The sequence below is a fragment of the Pongo pygmaeus genome, chromosome 6 (genome assembly GCF_028885625.2).
Source record: "Pongo pygmaeus isolate AG05252 chromosome 6, NHGRI_mPonPyg2-v2.0_pri, whole genome shotgun sequence".
NCBI classification, from domain to species: Eukaryota; Metazoa; Chordata; class Mammalia; order Primates; family Hominidae; genus Pongo; species Pongo pygmaeus.
This window is the reverse complement of record NC_072379.2, coordinates 26,243,396-26,262,366: the sequence shown is the minus strand read 5'-3', so window position 1 is coordinate 26,262,366 and position 18,971 is coordinate 26,243,396. Positions and strand designations below refer to the sequence as shown.

At 40.3% G+C, this 18,971-nt stretch overlaps 1 protein-coding gene across 2 annotated transcripts in view; it reads right to left on the bottom strand.

Annotated features, from left to right (window-relative positions):
* Positions 1-6,755: 6,755 nt before the first annotated feature.
* Positions 6,756-18,971, bottom strand: part of LOC129040634 (putative zinc finger protein 727) — a 46,616-nt gene continuing 34,400 nt past the window's right edge. The window contains exon 4 of one of the 2 annotated variants that reach the window (XM_054495385.1): positions 6,756-14,814. In XM_054495385.1, coding sequence (XP_054351360.1) covers positions 13,373-14,814 — 1,442 coding nt within the window. In that variant the 3' untranslated portion in view covers positions 6,756-13,372. The remainder of the gene's footprint in view (positions 14,815-18,971) is intronic. The other variant, XM_054495386.1, reaches the window with a different exon arrangement.

Here is an 18,971-nt window from a genome sequence, read left to right as displayed (position 1 = left end):
TGACCTCATGATCTGGCTGCCTCAGCCTCCCAAAGTGCTGGGTATACTGGTGTGAGCCACTGTATCCGGCCAGATTTTTTTTTTTTTTTTTTTTTGAGACGGAGTCTCGCTCTGTCGCCCAGGCTGGAGTGGAGTGGCATGATCTTGGCTCACTGCAAGCTCCGCCTCCCGAGTAGCTGGGACTACAAGCGCCCACCACCACGCCCGGCTAATTTTTTGTATTTTTAGTAGAGACGGGGTTTCACTGCAGATTTTTTTTTTTAATAGAGATGGGGTGTTGCTATATTGACCAGGCTGCTCTCGAACTCCTGGCCTCAAGAGATCCTCCCGTCTTTGCCTCTCAAAGTGCTAAGATTACAGGTGTGAGCCACCACACTCAGCCCATATATATATACACACAAGTGTTTATATCTACAAAGATGTCACTTGATATTTTAATTGCTACTTAAATATTTTAATATAAATACCATGACAACAATTATCAAGCACAATATCCAATTAGAATAACAGGCATTTCCAATCCTCCGGCCTCAGCCGCGCTCCTGCGTGGTTTTTGAGGTTAAAGGTTTTTTGGTTTTGGGGTGTTTTTTTTTTGGCAAGGTCTAAAAATAATCTCTTAATTCTGAATGTCTTCAAAGACCCCCCTCCCTTTTGTATAAATACTTCCATGGACTGTTGTTTTATTATTTAAAATAAACTTTATTGAAGTATACATACAATAAAATGCATCATTTTAAGTGTATAGGTTTTTTTTGAGACAGGGTCTCACTTTGTACAGTTTGATGAGGCTTAGCAAATGGATATACCTCAGTACCCACTGCCACTATCAAGATATAGAACTTTCTACTGGGTGCAGCGGCTCATGCCTGTAATCCCAACTTTGGGAGGCTAAACCGGGAGGACTGCTTGAGGCCAGGAGTTCCAGGACAGCCTGGGCAACATAGGAGATACCTGGCTGCAATTAAAAAAAAAAAATTAGCCAGGCATGGTGGCATGCACCTGTGGTCCCAGCTTCTCAGGAGGCTGAGGCAGGAGGATCACGTAAGCTGGGAGCTGAGGGCAGCAGTGAGCTACGACTGCAATACTGCACTCCAGCCTGGGCGACACAGCAAGATGCTGTCACAAACAAACAAACAAACAAAATTTAAGGCCAGGTGCGATGGCTCATGCCTATACTCCCAACACTTTGAGAAGCCAAGGGGGGAGCATTGTTGACCCCAGAGTTCCAGACCAGCCTGGGCAATACAGTCATATATCATCTCTACAAAGAATATTTAAAAATTTAGCCAAGCATGTTGGCAAAGGCCCGTGGTCCCAGCTACCTGGGAGGCCGAGGTGGAAAGATCACTTAGGCTCAGGTCGGGAAGGCTGTAGTGAGTTGAGGCAGAGCCACTGCACTCCAGGCTGAGCAACACAATGAGACCCTGTGTCAATACAAAAACACAAACAAATCAACAAAAAAACTTTCCCTAGGCCACTGCGGTGGTTTGTGCCTGTAATCCCAGCACTTTAGGAGGCCGAGACAGGCTGATCACCTGAGGTCAGAAGATCGAGACCACCCTGAACTACATTGTGAAACCCCGTGTCTACTAAAAATATAAAAGATCAGCCAGGTGTGGTGGTGCACACCTGTAGTCCCAGCTACTCAGGATGCTGAGGCAGGAGAATTTCTTGAACCTGGAGGGCAGAGGTTGCGGTGAGCTGAGACCGAGCCACTGCACTCCAGCCTGAGTGATAAAGCGAGACCCTGTCTCAAAAAAAAAAAAGAACTTTCCCATTACTCCAGGGAGTTCCCTCTGACCCCTCCCAGTTAATCCACTGAAATCGGGATTCCACCCCTGACCCAGGCAACCACCGATCTGCTCTGTGTCACTGTGGATTAGGTTTGGTGTTTCTAGAATTTCACATCAATAGAATGATATGGAATGCTCTTTTGGGTCTGGCTTCTTCCACACAGCATGTTTCTGAGATTCATCCATTTCCTGCATGTTTCAGTGTCTTGTTCCCAAGTACCGTTTTTAGCAACAGAAAACAGAACAAATTTCATGAGTATTTGAATTACACACCTTATTCAGATAAGATTATTTGAACCAATTTTATGACATGAAATGGTGTCTACCACTTTGCAGCTTCTGAAAAGAAGAAACATATCCTCTTTTTTTTTCCCCCCCTTTTGAGATGGAGTTTCACTCTTATTGTCCATGCTGAAGTGCAATGACATGATCTCGGCTCACTGCAACCTCCACCTCCCGGATTCAAGCAATTCTCCTGCCACAGCCACCTGAGTAGCTGGGATACAGGCATGCACCACCATACCTGGCTAATTTTTGTATTTTTAGTAGAGACAAGGTTTCACCATGTTGACCAGGCTGATCTTGAACTCCTGACCTCAGGTGATTCACCCACCTCGGCCTCCCAAAGTGCTGGGATTACAGGCATGAGCCACGTGCCCAGCCTCTCTTTCTTGTCCCCCTGAAATTACCTTTCTCCCACAACATTCCCAAGCTCAGTAACAGTTTTCCATAAGCAGAAAAAAAAAAAAAAGAGAGAAGGCCAAGGAGCTCAAAACCTAACATATGAAAAGGGAAAAGACAAGAAGGGAATTATAAACAGGATGAATGAGGGGCACATAATGTGTTTCTTGGTTTCACCTGATATAAATTTGTATCTGTAACCTGGGCAGCATAGCAAGATCCCGTCTCTACAAAAAATACAAAAACTAGCCAGGAATGCTGGTGTACACCTGTGGTCCCAGCTACTTATGAGGCTCAGGCACAGGGATCTTGAGCCCAGACTGAGGCTGCAGTAAGCCGAGATCACACCACTGCACTCCAGCCTGGGTGACAGAGTAAGACCCTATCTCTAAAAAAATTAATTAGCACGTGTTCCACTCAACTTCTGCTGGGGACAGGCCCCCAAATTTGGCCATAAACTGGCCCCAAAACTGGCCATAAAAAAATCTCTGCAGCACTATGACATGTTCACGATGGCCATGATGCCCACACTGGAAGGTTGTGGGTTTACTGGAATGAGGGCAAGAAACACCTGGCCCACCCAGGGTGGAAAACCACTTTAAGGCGTTCCTAAACCACAAACAATAGCATGAAGGATCTGTGCTTTAAGGACATGTTCCTGCTGCAGATAACTAGCCAGGCCAATCCCTTTGTTTCGGCCCATCCCTTTTTTCCCATAAGGAATTCTGTTAGTTAATCTATAGTCTGTAGAAACAATGCTTATCACTGGCTTATATGTGGGCAAATCTCTATTCGGGGCTGTCAGCTAAGAAGGCTGTGAGTCCCCCGATTCCCCACTCCACACACTGTATTTCTGTGTATGTGTCTTTAATTCCTCCAGCACAGCTGGGTTAGGGTCTCCCCAACTGAGCTGGTCTCGGCACATTCTCACATCTCCCTGATTAATCTTTGAAATTTAGCAAATCCAAAATTACCACTGAGCAGGTGTGAGTGCTCACGCCTGTAATCCCAGCACTTTGGGAGGCTGAAATTGTGGTTCAGGGTGACCAGGCTGAGGCTGCCCTTTAAAAGACAGAACTGCCAGGTCTGTCTTATTTGCCTTGTCATTCTAATGTATCTTTTGGTATGGAGACCAGAAAAAGAGTCTGAGTATGTGACAGCCTTCCTGCTAAACTTGGTACTATTTATACATGACTCTTAAGAGTCAAGGTAGCTTGAGAGAATCTCTCTTCCTGGTACAGCCTGAATAGGCTAGAGCACCGTGACCCTTAAAGCTTAGCTCACGCAGTCTTCAGAGGAATTTCAAAAACCACAGGATGTGGGGGGTAGAGAAAGAGCTGGTACAAATAACAAGTTGCAGGTGAAATAATTGGAGGCAGGAAGAGAACGGGACTTGCTTGGGACAGTACCCACACTGCCTGGGTGCAGCTGAACAGTTAAGCCAGTTTTCTGATTTGGGCCTTGTGCCATGGAATTAACAGGCCCACTTCTGCTCTGGCCTGGGTGCTGAACTCTTTGGTTCTAGAACCAAATGTGAATTCTGGACCCTGGAATTCCAGCTGGGTTTCACAGGCCACTGGAGTGAGGTTGCCCAGGTAGGCCCACAAAAGTGGCTGTGGGTGGGCTTACCACACATGATTGGCTGCTTCTGTGCCTAAACTCACAAGGAAGAGGGATCTTCTTCCTCAAGGCACGCCTAGGGAAGCCTGAGGCTTATGGGAGCCAGTGAAGAAAAAAGGTGATGCCTCAGCCCAGTGCTTTTGCCCCTCCTGACTTGTGCAGCTCCAGGTACAGCCTGTGCTTCAAAAGGCTGGGGGAATCTCTGGGCTAAGCTCAGGGCCCTGAGAGGGTTCTCCCCTTCAGGGACCGCTCATGCCTACCCCTCTGTGCCTACCTGACATCTCAGCATGACTGCTGTATGCCACCCTTATTGCCTGCTCTTGCCAAGTCCATGTCTCCCCAGACTGGCTAGGGGCACATGCTCACTGAAGCCCAGTTGACCTGTCCATCCTTCTTCCAATGCACAGCCTCAGGCAGGTGCCACCCAGGGTACCTCCTAGAATGTGATCTCAGGGGGTCACAGCCAGACATTCTGCTCTTACTTATTGACTAGTTAATCAGTAAGTCACTTAATGTGCCAAGATGAGTGTGGGCCTTGACTCTCTTGATCTCTTTCCTCTAGTGGGGCTGCCATCCTGATTTCTCTGTGGAAAAAGCTAGCAGGTGAGGCAGGACTTAAGGGCCAGCGACAGGACAGAGCACCTAGGCTGGCCTCACCCAGGGCCCTCTGAGGCCCCATGCAGGCAGGAGGGCTCAGTGGAGCTCCAGGCCCCTTCCTGGACCTCCAAGAAGGGCCCACTCTTTCTGCAACCTGCACCCACTGGTCTCTAGGAGGTGAGCATCCATTTATCTTTGTGGACATGGCCTTCTGCTTCATTTCCATTGATGTTCTCCTGGAAGAAATGCCTAGGGAATCCTGGGCCTGTGCTGGAGGTTCTCTAAGTGCCAAAGTCAATAAGAAAGTCTCAAGAATATAATTAATAGTACTTTCTGCACATTACCATCTCAGTGCTACTTTTGTGCAAAAATGTGTAAAAACAAATATTAAGATTTTTATCCTTTACATTATTTTAATTAGGTCATCATACAAACCTTTTATTTTCCTGAGATTTATTTTCATGCCAATCATTGAATTTTTGTTTTCCTCTATGTTCAAATTGTTACCTGTTTTAGAGGCAAAATCTTAAAAATATATATGCTTCACAAATACTAACAAGTGACAATTATTTAAAATGTAATTAGATTTGTTAAATAAATAAGAAAACATAGTTTATATCACTTGTATGAATTATTTTTACATCTTCAACTTAAAATTTTTTAGCTAGGTATGCAATTCAAAATTGACATATTTTAAAAATTATTATTTTAAAAAATCACCCAATTCATAGTCCAAAAAATTACCAATCTTACTGGGTTTTACTACTAGCAGAAGCTGGGTTGCCTTAGGACCTGATGCAACATAACCACTCTATATATCACCCAATTGCCCAAAATCTATGCAGAACTGAAGGCTGATTCTGCCAGTTCCTAAGAAGACAGTCTTAACACACACCCAATTTTCATTTAGGATCGTTTCCCACTTCTACCTTCTAGTAATTTCTGCCAGAACTACACTTCTGAAAGCCCAGGACAGCAGGGCAGAAATAAAATCTCCTTGAGCTATAACAAATGTTTGGTTTTGTTCTTCCATATCACACAGCTTTTCTATTCTCGGAGACAGTAAGTTGAGGATGTGCTGTGTCAAGATCTAGAACCAAGGCCAGGTGCAGTGGCTCACACCTGTAATCCCAGCACTTTGGGAGGCTGAGGCGGGCAGATTATGAGGTTAGGAGATTGAGACCATCCTGGCTAACACAGTGAAACCCCGTCCCTACTAAAAATGCAAACAATTAGCCAGGTGTGGTGGTGGGCGCCTGTAGTCCCAGCTACTCGGGAGACTGAGGCAAAAGAATTGCTTGAACCTAGGAGGTGTAGGTTGCAGTGAGCCAAGACTGTGCCACTGCAATCCAGCCTGGGCAACAGAGTGAGACTCCATTTCAGGGGGAGAAAAAAAAAAAGATCTAGAATCAAATCCACTTGAAATAGCTTGATAATTCTGTCTAAGCCAGAATATAGAGGAGGAAAACTAAAACCATATTTTTGTTAATCTAAATGAAAAGAGTTCAGGGCATTTTAGGCGTCAATACCTGTGGAGCATACCCTTAACACGTGTCAGCAATTCCAGGTTTGACTGCATAGAATTGGCCTCTACCTCCCCCAGTAGATGTTTAAATGTAGAAACATAATCTGAAAATTTTACAAGGTTTTCACTTAGTTTCACTAAAATGTTCATCTCTTCATCTTGTTTCAATTGTGAGAGTCAATTGTGCAGCATGGATACGATTATACTCTTCATATGCAGAATGTCACCACTATAGATACTTTCAATTTTTCACCTGAGACAACAGGCTGATTTCGAAAAGAAGTTATTTCTAATTATGTAGCTTCTATTACATAGCTACTATTGCTTTTGTTGGTTTATTTCATGTATATGCCAAAATAAAATGTTCAACTCTTTACTTGAATAAATTGACCCAATAAATTTCATAAAATCAATTATATCAATTTTATAAAGTAAAATGATCAATAACTAAACGAAAATTGGATTAAATAGCATTCTCTAATTGAAACAAAATGTAAAATGTACTAAATAACACACAATAATACACTCAGTGTGAAATTACATGTGAAAATTATTTTATGAACACATTTTATCAGTCACTTTCATAATCTCTGAGACAATAATACAAATAATGTTTTATGAAATTAGATGAAGAGAAAATGATATATTATGCCTATGGTGAACAACAAGAAAACAGACAAACAAAAAAAGAATTTGCAAAAGATGATTCTAAGCCAGGAACAATAACATTTTACATAAATGAATTTAATACAAAGCAGAGAAAACAGATTTGCTTTCAAAATCTTTGAAATTACTGGTTTGCTGGTAACACATGTAAAATTATCTGTTTCATTCTAGTATTTTTCTTTTCTTCTCAAAATAGGTATACAACCATAAACAAATATGAATACTTCCTCTATAAATCTGTTACACCTAAAGTTTATTTTACAGTGATACATTTGTATATTTAAATTGATGTAAATCAAAACTAAAGGTCTGTACGTGTTTAGCAGACCAGAGAAGTCATATTTTCAACAGAAAAAAGTAGGATAAAATTTTGTAAATAGTTGTTCAGAATTCAGAAACATATAGCTCCATTATACTCATATAATCTTCATTACAAACATCATAATAACCTGTAGTTACAAGAAAAACAAAAATGTTAATTTGTAGGAATCATATTCTCCAAATTATGTTAAGTTAAAGACCACCGACAAAGAAATCACTAGAGATGTTATTCCACAGTCACAAAATAGTATATTGTTACCATCTGTTGACCTACAACCTTGGGTAAGACGGGATAAGTTAACATCAGTGGCAAGATACACATTCAATGTAAAATAGCCTTAACCCAATAACAATAATTTTGGTTTATTAAAATAAATTAAGTTCATACATTGTCATTAAAAAGGCATTTTGAAATTCACTGTATTTTAATTACCTTAGTTTGCAAATGGTAAAGCAATTTCCTTCTAAAATTCATATTGTTTCTCTTACTATGCAGAATATTATCCTAATCACTTACCACACTTCTATCACCCTGTCACTTATAATGCTGTTGTAAATCAACCACTAAGTGGCCTTTCCACTTAGAATTTCTTCATGTATCTTAGATTTCAGTTCTCTTAATCTTCCATGGGAAAGTATATAAATCTTTTTATCTGATACAGAAGAACTTCTCCTAACTCTGGTGCAGCAACCATTGACCATGTTCTTTCACATAAATTCTAGAATGAAGACATAGCATCAAATGTAAGAGTTAAATTATATGAATACTTGCTTTTGAAAATATATTAAATTATTTTAAAATAAAAAAGTAGAAGGAGCTAGACTGTGTAGCTTCATAGAGAGGAATGCAAGGTGTGTGTAGATACAGCACCTTCAACTCAAACATCCAGGTACTTGCATTGGAACTAATGAAAGAAACAACTTAACTTACGGAGAATGGAGTAAAGCACAGCAGGACAATGGGCCACCGGGGAACAACATGGAGCCAAGGGAACCTCCCAACCCAGTAAAGCAGTGAGTGCATGTGTGACCCTAGGAACCCATGATTCTCCCACAGATTTCTGCAACCTTCAGGTGAGGAGACACTCTCATGAACCCACTTCACCAAGGCCTTCAATTTAACACACAGAGCTACGTGGAGTCTCAGCAGAGCAGCCACTGAGGCTTGCACAGAGATTCAACAGCCTCAGATACTCTGGATTTCCAGGCTTCCCAGAAAAAGTAGCTGCAACTCAGCAAACAGGAGGTTATACCCCTGTACATACCCATAGGAAAGAGGCGAAATCCAGGGGACTGAGCAGTGATGGTCTGTAGGATCCACTTCCACAGTGCCCCACAGGGTAAGAACTACTGGCTTAGAATTCCAGCCAACCATTGGTAGCAGCACTGCACCTCCCTGGGATGGAGCTCCCAGAAAGAGGAGTGGGCCGCCATCTTTGCTTCTTGGGCAACTTAGCCATTCCAGCCTTCATGTGTTGAAGAGCCCAAGCTGACCGGGGGCAGAAAGGATCTCCTAGCACAGTACAGGTGCTCTAAAAAGACATGGCCAGACTGTCTGTTAAAGCAGGTCCCCAATCTCATTCCTCCTCACTGCAAAGTAGTTCCCAACCAGGGTCTCCAGCTACCACCACCAGTGCTCTTTGATCAATGGAGTTTTGAATCCTCTTTGGGATACAGCTCCTAGAGGGAAGAGTGAGCTGCCATTTTTGCTGTTTGTGTGACTTAGCTGTTCCAGCCTTCTGGCTTTGAAGAGTCCAAATAAACTGGGGGTGGAAGTGGTACTTCTGCACAGCAGAGCTGTCTTACAAAAATGTGGCTAGACTGCATTCTTTCTTTTTTTTTTTTTTGAGACGGAGTCTCACTCTGTCGCCAGGCTGGAGTGCGGTGGCACAATCTCGGCTCACTGCAACATCTGCCTCCTGGGTTCAAGCAATTCTCCTGCCTCAGCCTCCCGATTAGCTGAGACTACAGGTGCACACCGCCAAACCTGGCTAATTTTCTTTTCTTGTATTTTAGTAAAGGTGGGATTTCACCATGCTGCCCAGGCTGGTCTTGAACTCCTAAGCTCAGGCAATCCACCTGCCTCAGCCTCCCAAAGTGCTAGGGTTACAGGCGTGAGCCACTGCGCCCAGCCTACACTGCTTTCTTAAGTGGGTCCCCAATCATGTTCTCCTCACTGGGTAAGACCTTTCAACAGGGGTTTCCAGCTACCTCCTACAGTTGCTTTGGGGCTGGAAACAGGTCTATACCTCCCTTGGATAGAGCTCTTAGAGAAAAGGGCATGCTGCCATTGTTGCTGTTTTACAGTATTCACTGGTGATAATCTCATCAGGTACTGGAAAATCTGAGGTGACTAGAAACTGCAGTGGACACCCAGCATACTGCAGCAGCCCTTCAGAAAAGTGGCCAAACTGTTACGTGAGTGCCTGTTCTCATATATTCTCACTGGGCAAGTTCTCCAGGCCTGGGCCACTAGCCAATCATTGCCGGAGCTATTGAGCCAGTAGCAACTTTGCAACTCCCTAGACAGAGCCTCCAAGAGCAACTGAAAATATTTCTGCCATTACCTCTGCAGTAGAACTGTCCTTGCTACCCTCAGACTAATGAAAAATCCAACACCCTAAGTGCCTTATTCACACCTCAAACAAGCTGTAGTTTACCCAAGGAGAGAGGGCCAGTCCATCCTCTATGGGTCCCACAAACTACCCACTGCTCATTACCAGACAGTGAACCCCTAATTTGGCCAAAAGCACAGATCCTCCATCCTGGTCGGACTGCACTGAGTGATTGCTGGCCTACATGTCTCTTGAGATGCAGCCCCCAGAAGACAGGCAAAGAGGTGGGGCAGCAACCCAGCTCATGTGGTACCCAGAAGGTTTAGTGCAAGAGCATCTGTAGTACAGTGTGGCCATCGACGGCCATTTCCATAGGCTCAACTTTCTCCCATAAGAGACTTTAGCCCTAGGGGAACTGTTGGACCTAATTTCTGCAGGATGGTCTTGCAAATCAGAAGAAGCTGATCCAACTGAGTACTCCTTGGTCTGCTGGCCTCTCCCAGGGACCCAGTCTGGCCACAGCTGCTTACAGGGCAGTCTCAGGTACCCTAGGAGCCCATACCATAGCATCTGCACTGGTGGGCCATGCCTGACCCATGAAGAGCTCCAGCAAGGCAGCCCCTATGACTGCACCAGCCCCCATGTTTCTTCCCTATACTCCAGCTTCCCCCAAGACCATGGCAACTCCCCATATTACTTTGCTGGTACATGTCTGCAAAGGTGAGTTTGGCTTTGCTTGCCCCACCAGCAAATGGAAATGCAGTATACCCCTGCCACTCCCAGCAATTGCCATTGTAGTTGAAGCTTTGGTGGGTAGAGAGCTAGAAAGCCCCATCCTGGCCTTTGTGGTAAAACTGTGCGGAGAACAGGGTATCCTCCCACACTCTGAACAATCATTCCTTCTTGAGGGGCACAGAGAAGGCATCAAAACCTTTACTGGCCAGTATCCTGCCCCAAGCCAACACCACCTTTAGTGCAACAGCACACAGTCTCCAGCAGGTAACCCCCACTCCCCTCCCAGCTGCTTTGCTCCTGCCACTGAAGTGAATACCCAAAGACAGGCAGGAAGCCCATATCCACTAGCATTCTGCAGCAGCTGTGGCACCTTAGTCCCACAGAGTGGCAGACTCCAAATCACAAGGAGCCAGAGAACACAGTTGGGGCTCAATACAACTCTCCCAGAGTTAGAGTATGCAGACTCTAAGTTGTGAGCTGAGCATTTAGAGTATGCAGCCTCTGAGTTGTGAGCTGAGCATTGCCCCCTCCACCACCACCACAAAAAAAAAAAAAAAAACTCCCAGGAACAAAGCCTGTTGGCTGAATCCACCTTTTACCACAATCAAATACTCAAGATCATCAAATAGGATCAAAAAAACCAAAACCGCATTCAAAGTTCAGCAACTTTAAAGATATGCCCACAAAGATGAGACAAAATCAGTGCAAAAATGATGAAAACACAAAAAGCCAGAGTGACTTCTTTCATCCAAATGACCAAATTACATTACCAGCAAGGGCTAAGATGACAGAAGCAGAATTCAGAATATGGGTAGAAACAAACTTCATCGAGCTACAAAAGTAAGTTGCAACCCAATGCAAGGAAGAAAAAATAATTGCAGGAACTGACGGAAAAAACAGCCAGTCTAGAGAAAAATATGGCCAACATGATAGAACTGAAAAACACAATACAAAACCTTTATAATGTAATCACAAGGGTTAATAGAAGAATAGGCCAAGCAGAGGAAAGAATCTCAGAGCTTCAAGACTGGCTTTCTGAAATAAGACACACAAGAACAGTGAAAAAAGTATAAAGAGGAATGAACAAAACCTCCAAGAAATATCGGATTATGTAAATAAACCAAATCCGTAATTAAAGAGAGTGCTTGAAAGTGATGGGGAGAATGAAAACAACTTGAAATACATATTTCGGGATAACATCCACGAGAATTTCCCCAACCTAGAGAGGCCAACATTCAAAGGCAAGAAATGTGGAGAACCCCAATAATATACCCCACGAGAAGGTCATCCCCAAGACACATAATCATGAGATTCTCCAAGGTCAAAATGAGAGAAAAAAATATGTTAAAGGCAGCTAGACAGAAAGGCCAGGTCACCTCTAAAAAGAAGCTCAGACAACAATGAACCTTGCAGCTGAGATCCTACAAGTCAAAAGAGATTCAGGGCCAATATTCAACTTTCTTAAAAAAAGAATTTTAATCCAGAAGTTCATATCCGGCCAAAGTAAGCTTCAGAAGCAAAAAATAAATATGATCCTAATCAGATAAGCAAATGCTGAGGAAATCTGTTACCACAAGACCTGCCTTAAAAGATCTTCTGAAGAAAGCCCTAAATAAGAAAAAGACTATAACCAGTCACTACAAAAACACACTAAAGTACACAAACCACTGACACGATAAAGCCACCACATAAACAAATGTGCAAAATAGCCAGCTAAGATCATGACAGAATCAAATCCACACATATGAATACAAACCTTAAATGTAAATGGGTTAAATGCCCAAATTAAAAAACAGAGTGGCAAATAAAGAACCAAGATCTAATGGTATGCTGTAATTGAGATACCCATTTCAAATAAGCTCAAAATAAAGGGAAAAGTCTACCAAGCAAATAGAAAACAGTAAAAAAGCAAGGATTGCAATCCTAGTTTCTGACAAAACAGACTTTAAATCAACAGATTTTTTAAAAAAGCCAAAAAATGGCATTACATAATAGTAAAGGGCTATATATGCACCCAACACAAAAGCACCCAGATTATAAAGCAAGTTCTTAGAGACCCTCTAAGATGTTATTAAACGTTCTTCAACAGTCATTACCTTTATACTACATTTGTTCAGTAGTAAGTCTCTGGTGTTGAACACAATATGACGACTTGTTAAAGGCTTTTCCACATTTTTAACACTTGCGGAGCTTCTCTCTAGTATGAATTCTCTTATGTCTAATGAGGTGTGAGAATGAGCTCAATACTTTGCCACATTCTTCACATTTGTAGGGTTTCTCTCCAGGGTGAATTCTCTTATGATTAGTAAAGTCTGAGAGCCACATGAAGGTTTTGCCACATTCTTCACATTTGTAAGGTCCCTCTTCCATATGAATTCTCTTGTGGTTAATAAGGATTGAGGAGTAGGTAAAGGTCTTGCCACATTCTTCACAGATGTAGGGTGTCTCTCCAGTATGAATTCTCTTATGTTTTCTAAGGGCCGAGATCCACATAAAACCTTTTCCACATTGATTACATTTGTAGGGTTTCTCTCCAGTATGAATTATCTTATGTTTAGCAAGGTCTGAGAACCACCTATAGCCTTTGTTACATTCTTCACATTTGTAGGGATTCTCTCCAGGGTGAATTCTCTTATGATTAGTCAGGTCTGAGAAGCACTTAAAGGTTTTGCCGCATTCTTCACATTTGTAAGGTCTCTCTTCCATATGAATTCTCTTGTGGCTAATAAGGGTTGAGGAGTGGGTAAAGGCTTTGCCACATTCTTCACAAACGTAGGGTTTCTCCCCAGTATGAATTCTCTTGTGTTTACTAAGGGCCGAGATCCATGTAAAAGCTTTTCCACATTCATTACATTTGTAGGGTTTATCTCCAGTATGAATTACCTTATGTTTAGTAAGGTCTGAGAACCACCTAAAGGCTTTGTTACATTCTTCACATTTGTAGGGTTTCTCTCCAGTGTGAATTCTCTTATGATTAGTAAGTTCTGAGACGCACTTAAAGGCTTTGCCACATTCTTCACACTTGTAGGTCTGTCTCCAGTATGACTTCTCTTATGTTTAACAAGGCTTGAGGAGCAGGTAAAGGTTTTGCCACATTCTTCACATTTGTAGGGCTTCTCTCCAGTGTGAATTCTCTTATGATTAGTCAGGTCTGGGAACCACTTAAAGGTTTTGCCACATTCTTCACATTTGTAAGGTCTCACTTCCATATGAATTCTCTTGTGTTTAATAAGGTTTGAGGAGCAGGTAAAGGTTTTGCCACATTCTTCACATTTGTAGGGTTTTTCTCCAGTGTGAATTCTCTTATGATTAGTCAGGTCTGAGAACCACTTAAAGGTTTTGCCACATTCTTCACATTTGTAAGGTCTCACTTCCATATGAATTATCTTGTGGCTAATAAGGGTTGAGGAGTAGGTAAAGGCTTTGCCACATTCTTCACAAATGTAGGGTTTCTTCCCAGTATGAATTCTGTTATGTTGACTAAGGGCTGAGATCCACATAAAAGCTTTTCCACATTCATTACATTTGTAGGGTTTCTCTCCAGTATGAATTCTCTTATGTTTAGTAAGGCCTGAGCAACACCTAAAGGCTTTGTGACATTCTTTACATTTGTAGGGTTTCTCTCCAGTATGAATTCTCTTATGTTTAGTAAGGTCTGAGCAACACCTAAAGGCTTTGTGACATTCTTTACATTTGTAGGGTTTCTCTCCAGTATGAATTCTCTTATGTTTAGTAAGGTCTGAGCAACACCTAAAGGCTTTGTGACATTCTTCGCATTTGTAGGGTCTGTCTCCAGTATGATTTATCTTGTGTTTAATAAGGGCTGAGGAACAGGTAAACGTTTTGCCACATTCTTCACATTTGTAGGGTTTCTTTCCAGTATGAATTCTATTATGTTCAGTAAGGTTTGAGAACTTTTTACAGGCTTTGCCACATTCTTCACATTTGTAGCATCTATCTGCAGTATGAATTCTCTTCTCTATGGAAAAATCTGACAACCTACAGTCTTTGCCACATTCTTCACATTTGTAGCATTTCTCTCTGCTAAAAATTGTCTTATGTTCAGTAAAGATTGAGCACAACCCAAAAGCTTTGTCACATTTATTACATTGACAAGTTTTGCTACGGTTAGTTGACAAACATTGATGAATGCCATTACAACTGCTTTTCTGCCCCTTGCAATTACCCACATGTCGGTAGTCTTTCTTTAAATGTAAAGTATTAAGGTCACAGCTTCCAGATTTTCTCAGAATCACTTTTTGAAATGAATCCTTTATGTCGTGCTCCGGCAATATCTCTGCAGTAAAATGCAAAGAGCCAGCTGAAAAAAAAAAAAGAACCACAAAATTTCTCCCTCATCAGACTTAGGTGAATACACTTTACAAATATATAATTATACAAAGCACACTAACAAGGTGACACAATAAAATACCACAGGCTCTACTTCCTTTATAGACATATAAGCTTAACAGAAATATACTGACCAAAATGCCTTTGTGAGAAGTCTAAGACCCAGTTAAGCATTTGCAGCACCTCAAGTGAGAAAAATGCCAAGAACCACATAGAAGTGTAATAAAAGTATTTCATATTTACCCACCACAGCCATTCTTCATCCCATGATGACTTTAAATATAGACTCCCAATTCCTGTCTTCCCCCTCCAAAAATAAATAAAACAGTGGTACATGTGTTCATGCTTCTGGCTTTTTGAGACCTTACCAAAGACTAATTTCTGTATTCCATGACAGTGTTGAAAATAAAGGTGGTATACTTTGACAGCTTCGGACAGCAGAGACACTTCAGTATCATAGACAGAGAATGGGTATAGCAAGTGACTACAGGCAGAAGATCAAAGAAGTAAAGAAATAGAAACTGGAACAGCATTGCAAACCACCTAGAACTCTCTACTCAACAATACTAGAACACACATTCTTCTCAAGTACATATGGCACATTCTCAGAAGAGACCATACAACACATAAAAGAAGTCTCCATAATTTTTTTTTTTTTTGAGACAAAGTCTGTCTGTCACCCAGGCTGGAGTGCAGTGGTGCAATCCAACCTCCATCTCCAGGGTTCAGGCTATTCTCCTGCCTCAGCCTCCGGAGTAGCTAAGATTACAGGCGTGCCTCCCTGGCTAATTTTGTATCTTTACTAGAGATGGGGTTTCACCATGTTGGCCAGGCTAATCTTGAACTTCTGACCTTGGGTGTTCCGCCCGCCTGGACCATTCAAAATGCAGGGAATACAGGTGTGAGCCACCACGCCTGACCCTTGTAGTTTTTACAATTAAGAATAAAACAATCATTGACTAATAACCAAAAAATAAAAAAGTAAATATACAAGTCATAAAATAGGAGTAATATTTTACACAAGCAAACAAACACATAAATAATTATAATGGCAATATATGTATGACTGATTCATATCTGACTTCTGTCCGAATATTGTGTTAATGTATACAGAGTTGAATATTGGCATAAAAAATTATACATAAATAAAAACTAAAAGCACAATTAATTGTGACATAGCCAACTAAAACATGAGCCACTAAAATAGAGTGAAACAAAATTTAACAAAAAAATTAACCAAAAAATATTGAATCAACATAGTGTACTACTAAAAAATAATTATTCTAGATAGCCATGCATTTTAAATGTGACTGCACATTTATAAAGAGCACATATTTTGGTATTTTTGTTCAATTTCAACTTTTACTACATGTTCAGAGGCTACATGTCTAGGTCTGTTACATTGGTATATTATGTACTGCTAAGTTTTGGGATATTGCTACTACTACTCATGTAGACAGCATAGTACCCCATAGGTAGCTTTTCAGGCCTTGTCTCTTTCCTCCCTTCCTCTGCTAGTGGTCTCCAGCATCTATTGTTTCCATCTTTATATCCATGTATACCCAATATTTAGCTCACACTTATAAGTAAGAACACGTAGTATTTGGCTTTCTGTTTTTGCATTAATTTACTTAAGATAATGGCTTTCAGCTGCATCAATGTTGCTACAAAGAGCATAATTTTTTTTTGGCTGTGTACTATTTCATAGTGTATAGGTACCACATATTCTTTATCCAATCCACCACTGATAGGCAACTAGATTGATTTCATGTTGTTGCTATTGAAGACAATAAAGTTTGAATCACTAGTATACAGTGAAAGCAATAACATTTTATAGAAAATGCATTATAATCATTTATAAAAAGCTTTGATGAGAAAATATGATGAAATAGGCACTTAAATAATACTGGACATATTTATTATGTCATTAATATATAGCTGCTATTTTTGCACAAAATGTAAAGGCAATAAGGTGACCTTTGGAAGCAAAGCATTATATTACTAAATAATATAAGCAATATAAATATAGTACAATAGGATATAAAATAAAATGAACAATTAGAAATAAATTTATACAATTATGTAGATGAAGTTTGAGAAAAGTTGATGAAAATGCTGATAACATTTTGCATGCAGTAAACTTAAACACATAAATCAAAGATTTTAATATATGTGGTGTGCCTATTAATTATCTAATTCACTTTTTATATAACACATACATTTGTGTACATTAGCTCAGAACTTGTGAAATTACAGGCATAGTTGGTATACAGCAAATCAGAAAGAAAAAAATATATATAGGACACAGCCCTAGTAATCTTCATAGTAAAGAAGATAAAATTTAAAAATAATAGTTATTAAGAAAGAGGTAACAATTTCGAGTTTATTATATGCTGGACAGTGTTCTAAGTAACCTATGGTATTAGTGTTTTCATGCATTCTGTGAGCTGAGTAGATCAAATCAACTATTCCACAGTAGAGGCATTTGTCATACAGCATTTAAATTTCTAAGCTTAGTTCCTACTAAAATAAAGATATTTTTGAAGTGAAATAGATGTTTAGATTTTCTTGTACTTAATCAGATGCTTTGTGCTCTGATAAAAGTTATCACTTTCATTTTCTGTATGATCGGTTGACTGGAAATTATAAAGCAGAAAACATATGACATCTGTCCCTGGCCTCTCTCAAATCTCTTGACCAAATCTCAATGTCTCCCCTGCTCCTCTCACAGATGTCTAACATAAGGCACAAACAGATTTTTAAAAACAGCTTAACATAGTGGTCTCCAAAAATCTGCACGAATTTTCCAAATCCCTCAAAGCAACAGAAGAGCAGTTACATTATTTAGATCCTCACAGCATAAAAAGGAGTTTGTCTCTCACTGTGAATGCACCAGCAGATTATTAAATAAACTGAAGATTTAGAGAATTCAAAAGCCTAATAAGTATGCATCAAAAAATTTTCTTCCATGACAGTAAGAGGCTTTTCAAGAATCAATTCCATTGGAGACCAGCTTCCCAATCCACATTTTAAACTCTTGTTTTCTCCTTCGCCTTTGGACATTTCACATGTGTTATCTGCCAAATCATTCTGAGTGTATGGCTATTCTTTCCACTCTTTTCACACTCCAGTAATATTTTCTATGCTGCAGAAGGTAATCAGGTCTAGCTTAAAGACTTTCCAACACAACCTTTCTTTCCCTCAACACCAATTGGGCTAAGTAAAGCACAATCAACTCCCAGTACTACCCTCAGGAGAGATCTAGAACAGTCGGTCTGTTTAAAGTTATGAAATTATAGGAGACTGTCCAATTAATAGAGTCTGTCTCCCTTAATATGAAAATGATGGAGTAATGAGAATTATAGTTTGTATGTGCTAGAATAAAGGTGAATGCTTGTTACAATACTAGAGGAACTGCAATGCCACAGTCAACTAGGGAAGCAAAAGATTATAGAATCTGAAAAGAAAATGAGGAAAAATCTCTTTATCTTAGAAATTACACACAAAAGTCCAAAGACAATGGAGAACATGTTTGTGAAGCACTGAAAATCTATAGTCTGGCCCATTGTTATAGCCAGTCTTTAAGCAAGTCTTTAAATATTAGATTAGATGGCTGTTTTTAAGTTTCCAAATTTCAAAAAAGGATGACATGACATAAAAAAGACAGAAAACATACTCCACTTAAAGAAATAAATTTCCAAAACTCAATCCTTAAGAAAAGAAGATCTTTGCATTATCTGACAAAGATGTCAAAATAATGATACTAAGTATGCTCAATAACTCAAAAATAGAACAAAGAAAAAAAGAACCCAGTAGAAATTGTGGAACGGAAAAATAATTGTTGAAAAATTTTGTAGAGTCACAATAGAATAATTGACCAGAAAACAAAAATCAGAAAACTAAAGACATGTTATTTATAAATATTGAGTTGTGAAAAACAAAAACACACAAAAAAATTGAAAAACATCAACATGGAATATGTAACTTATTAGATACCATTAAGGAGACCAATATATTCATGAAAGCAGTCTTTGAAGAAGAATGCAGGGGAAAAGTCATAGAGAGGTTATTTGAAGAAAAAAGGGCCTAAAAACTTCCCAAATTTCAAGGTGATGAAAAAAAAAATGC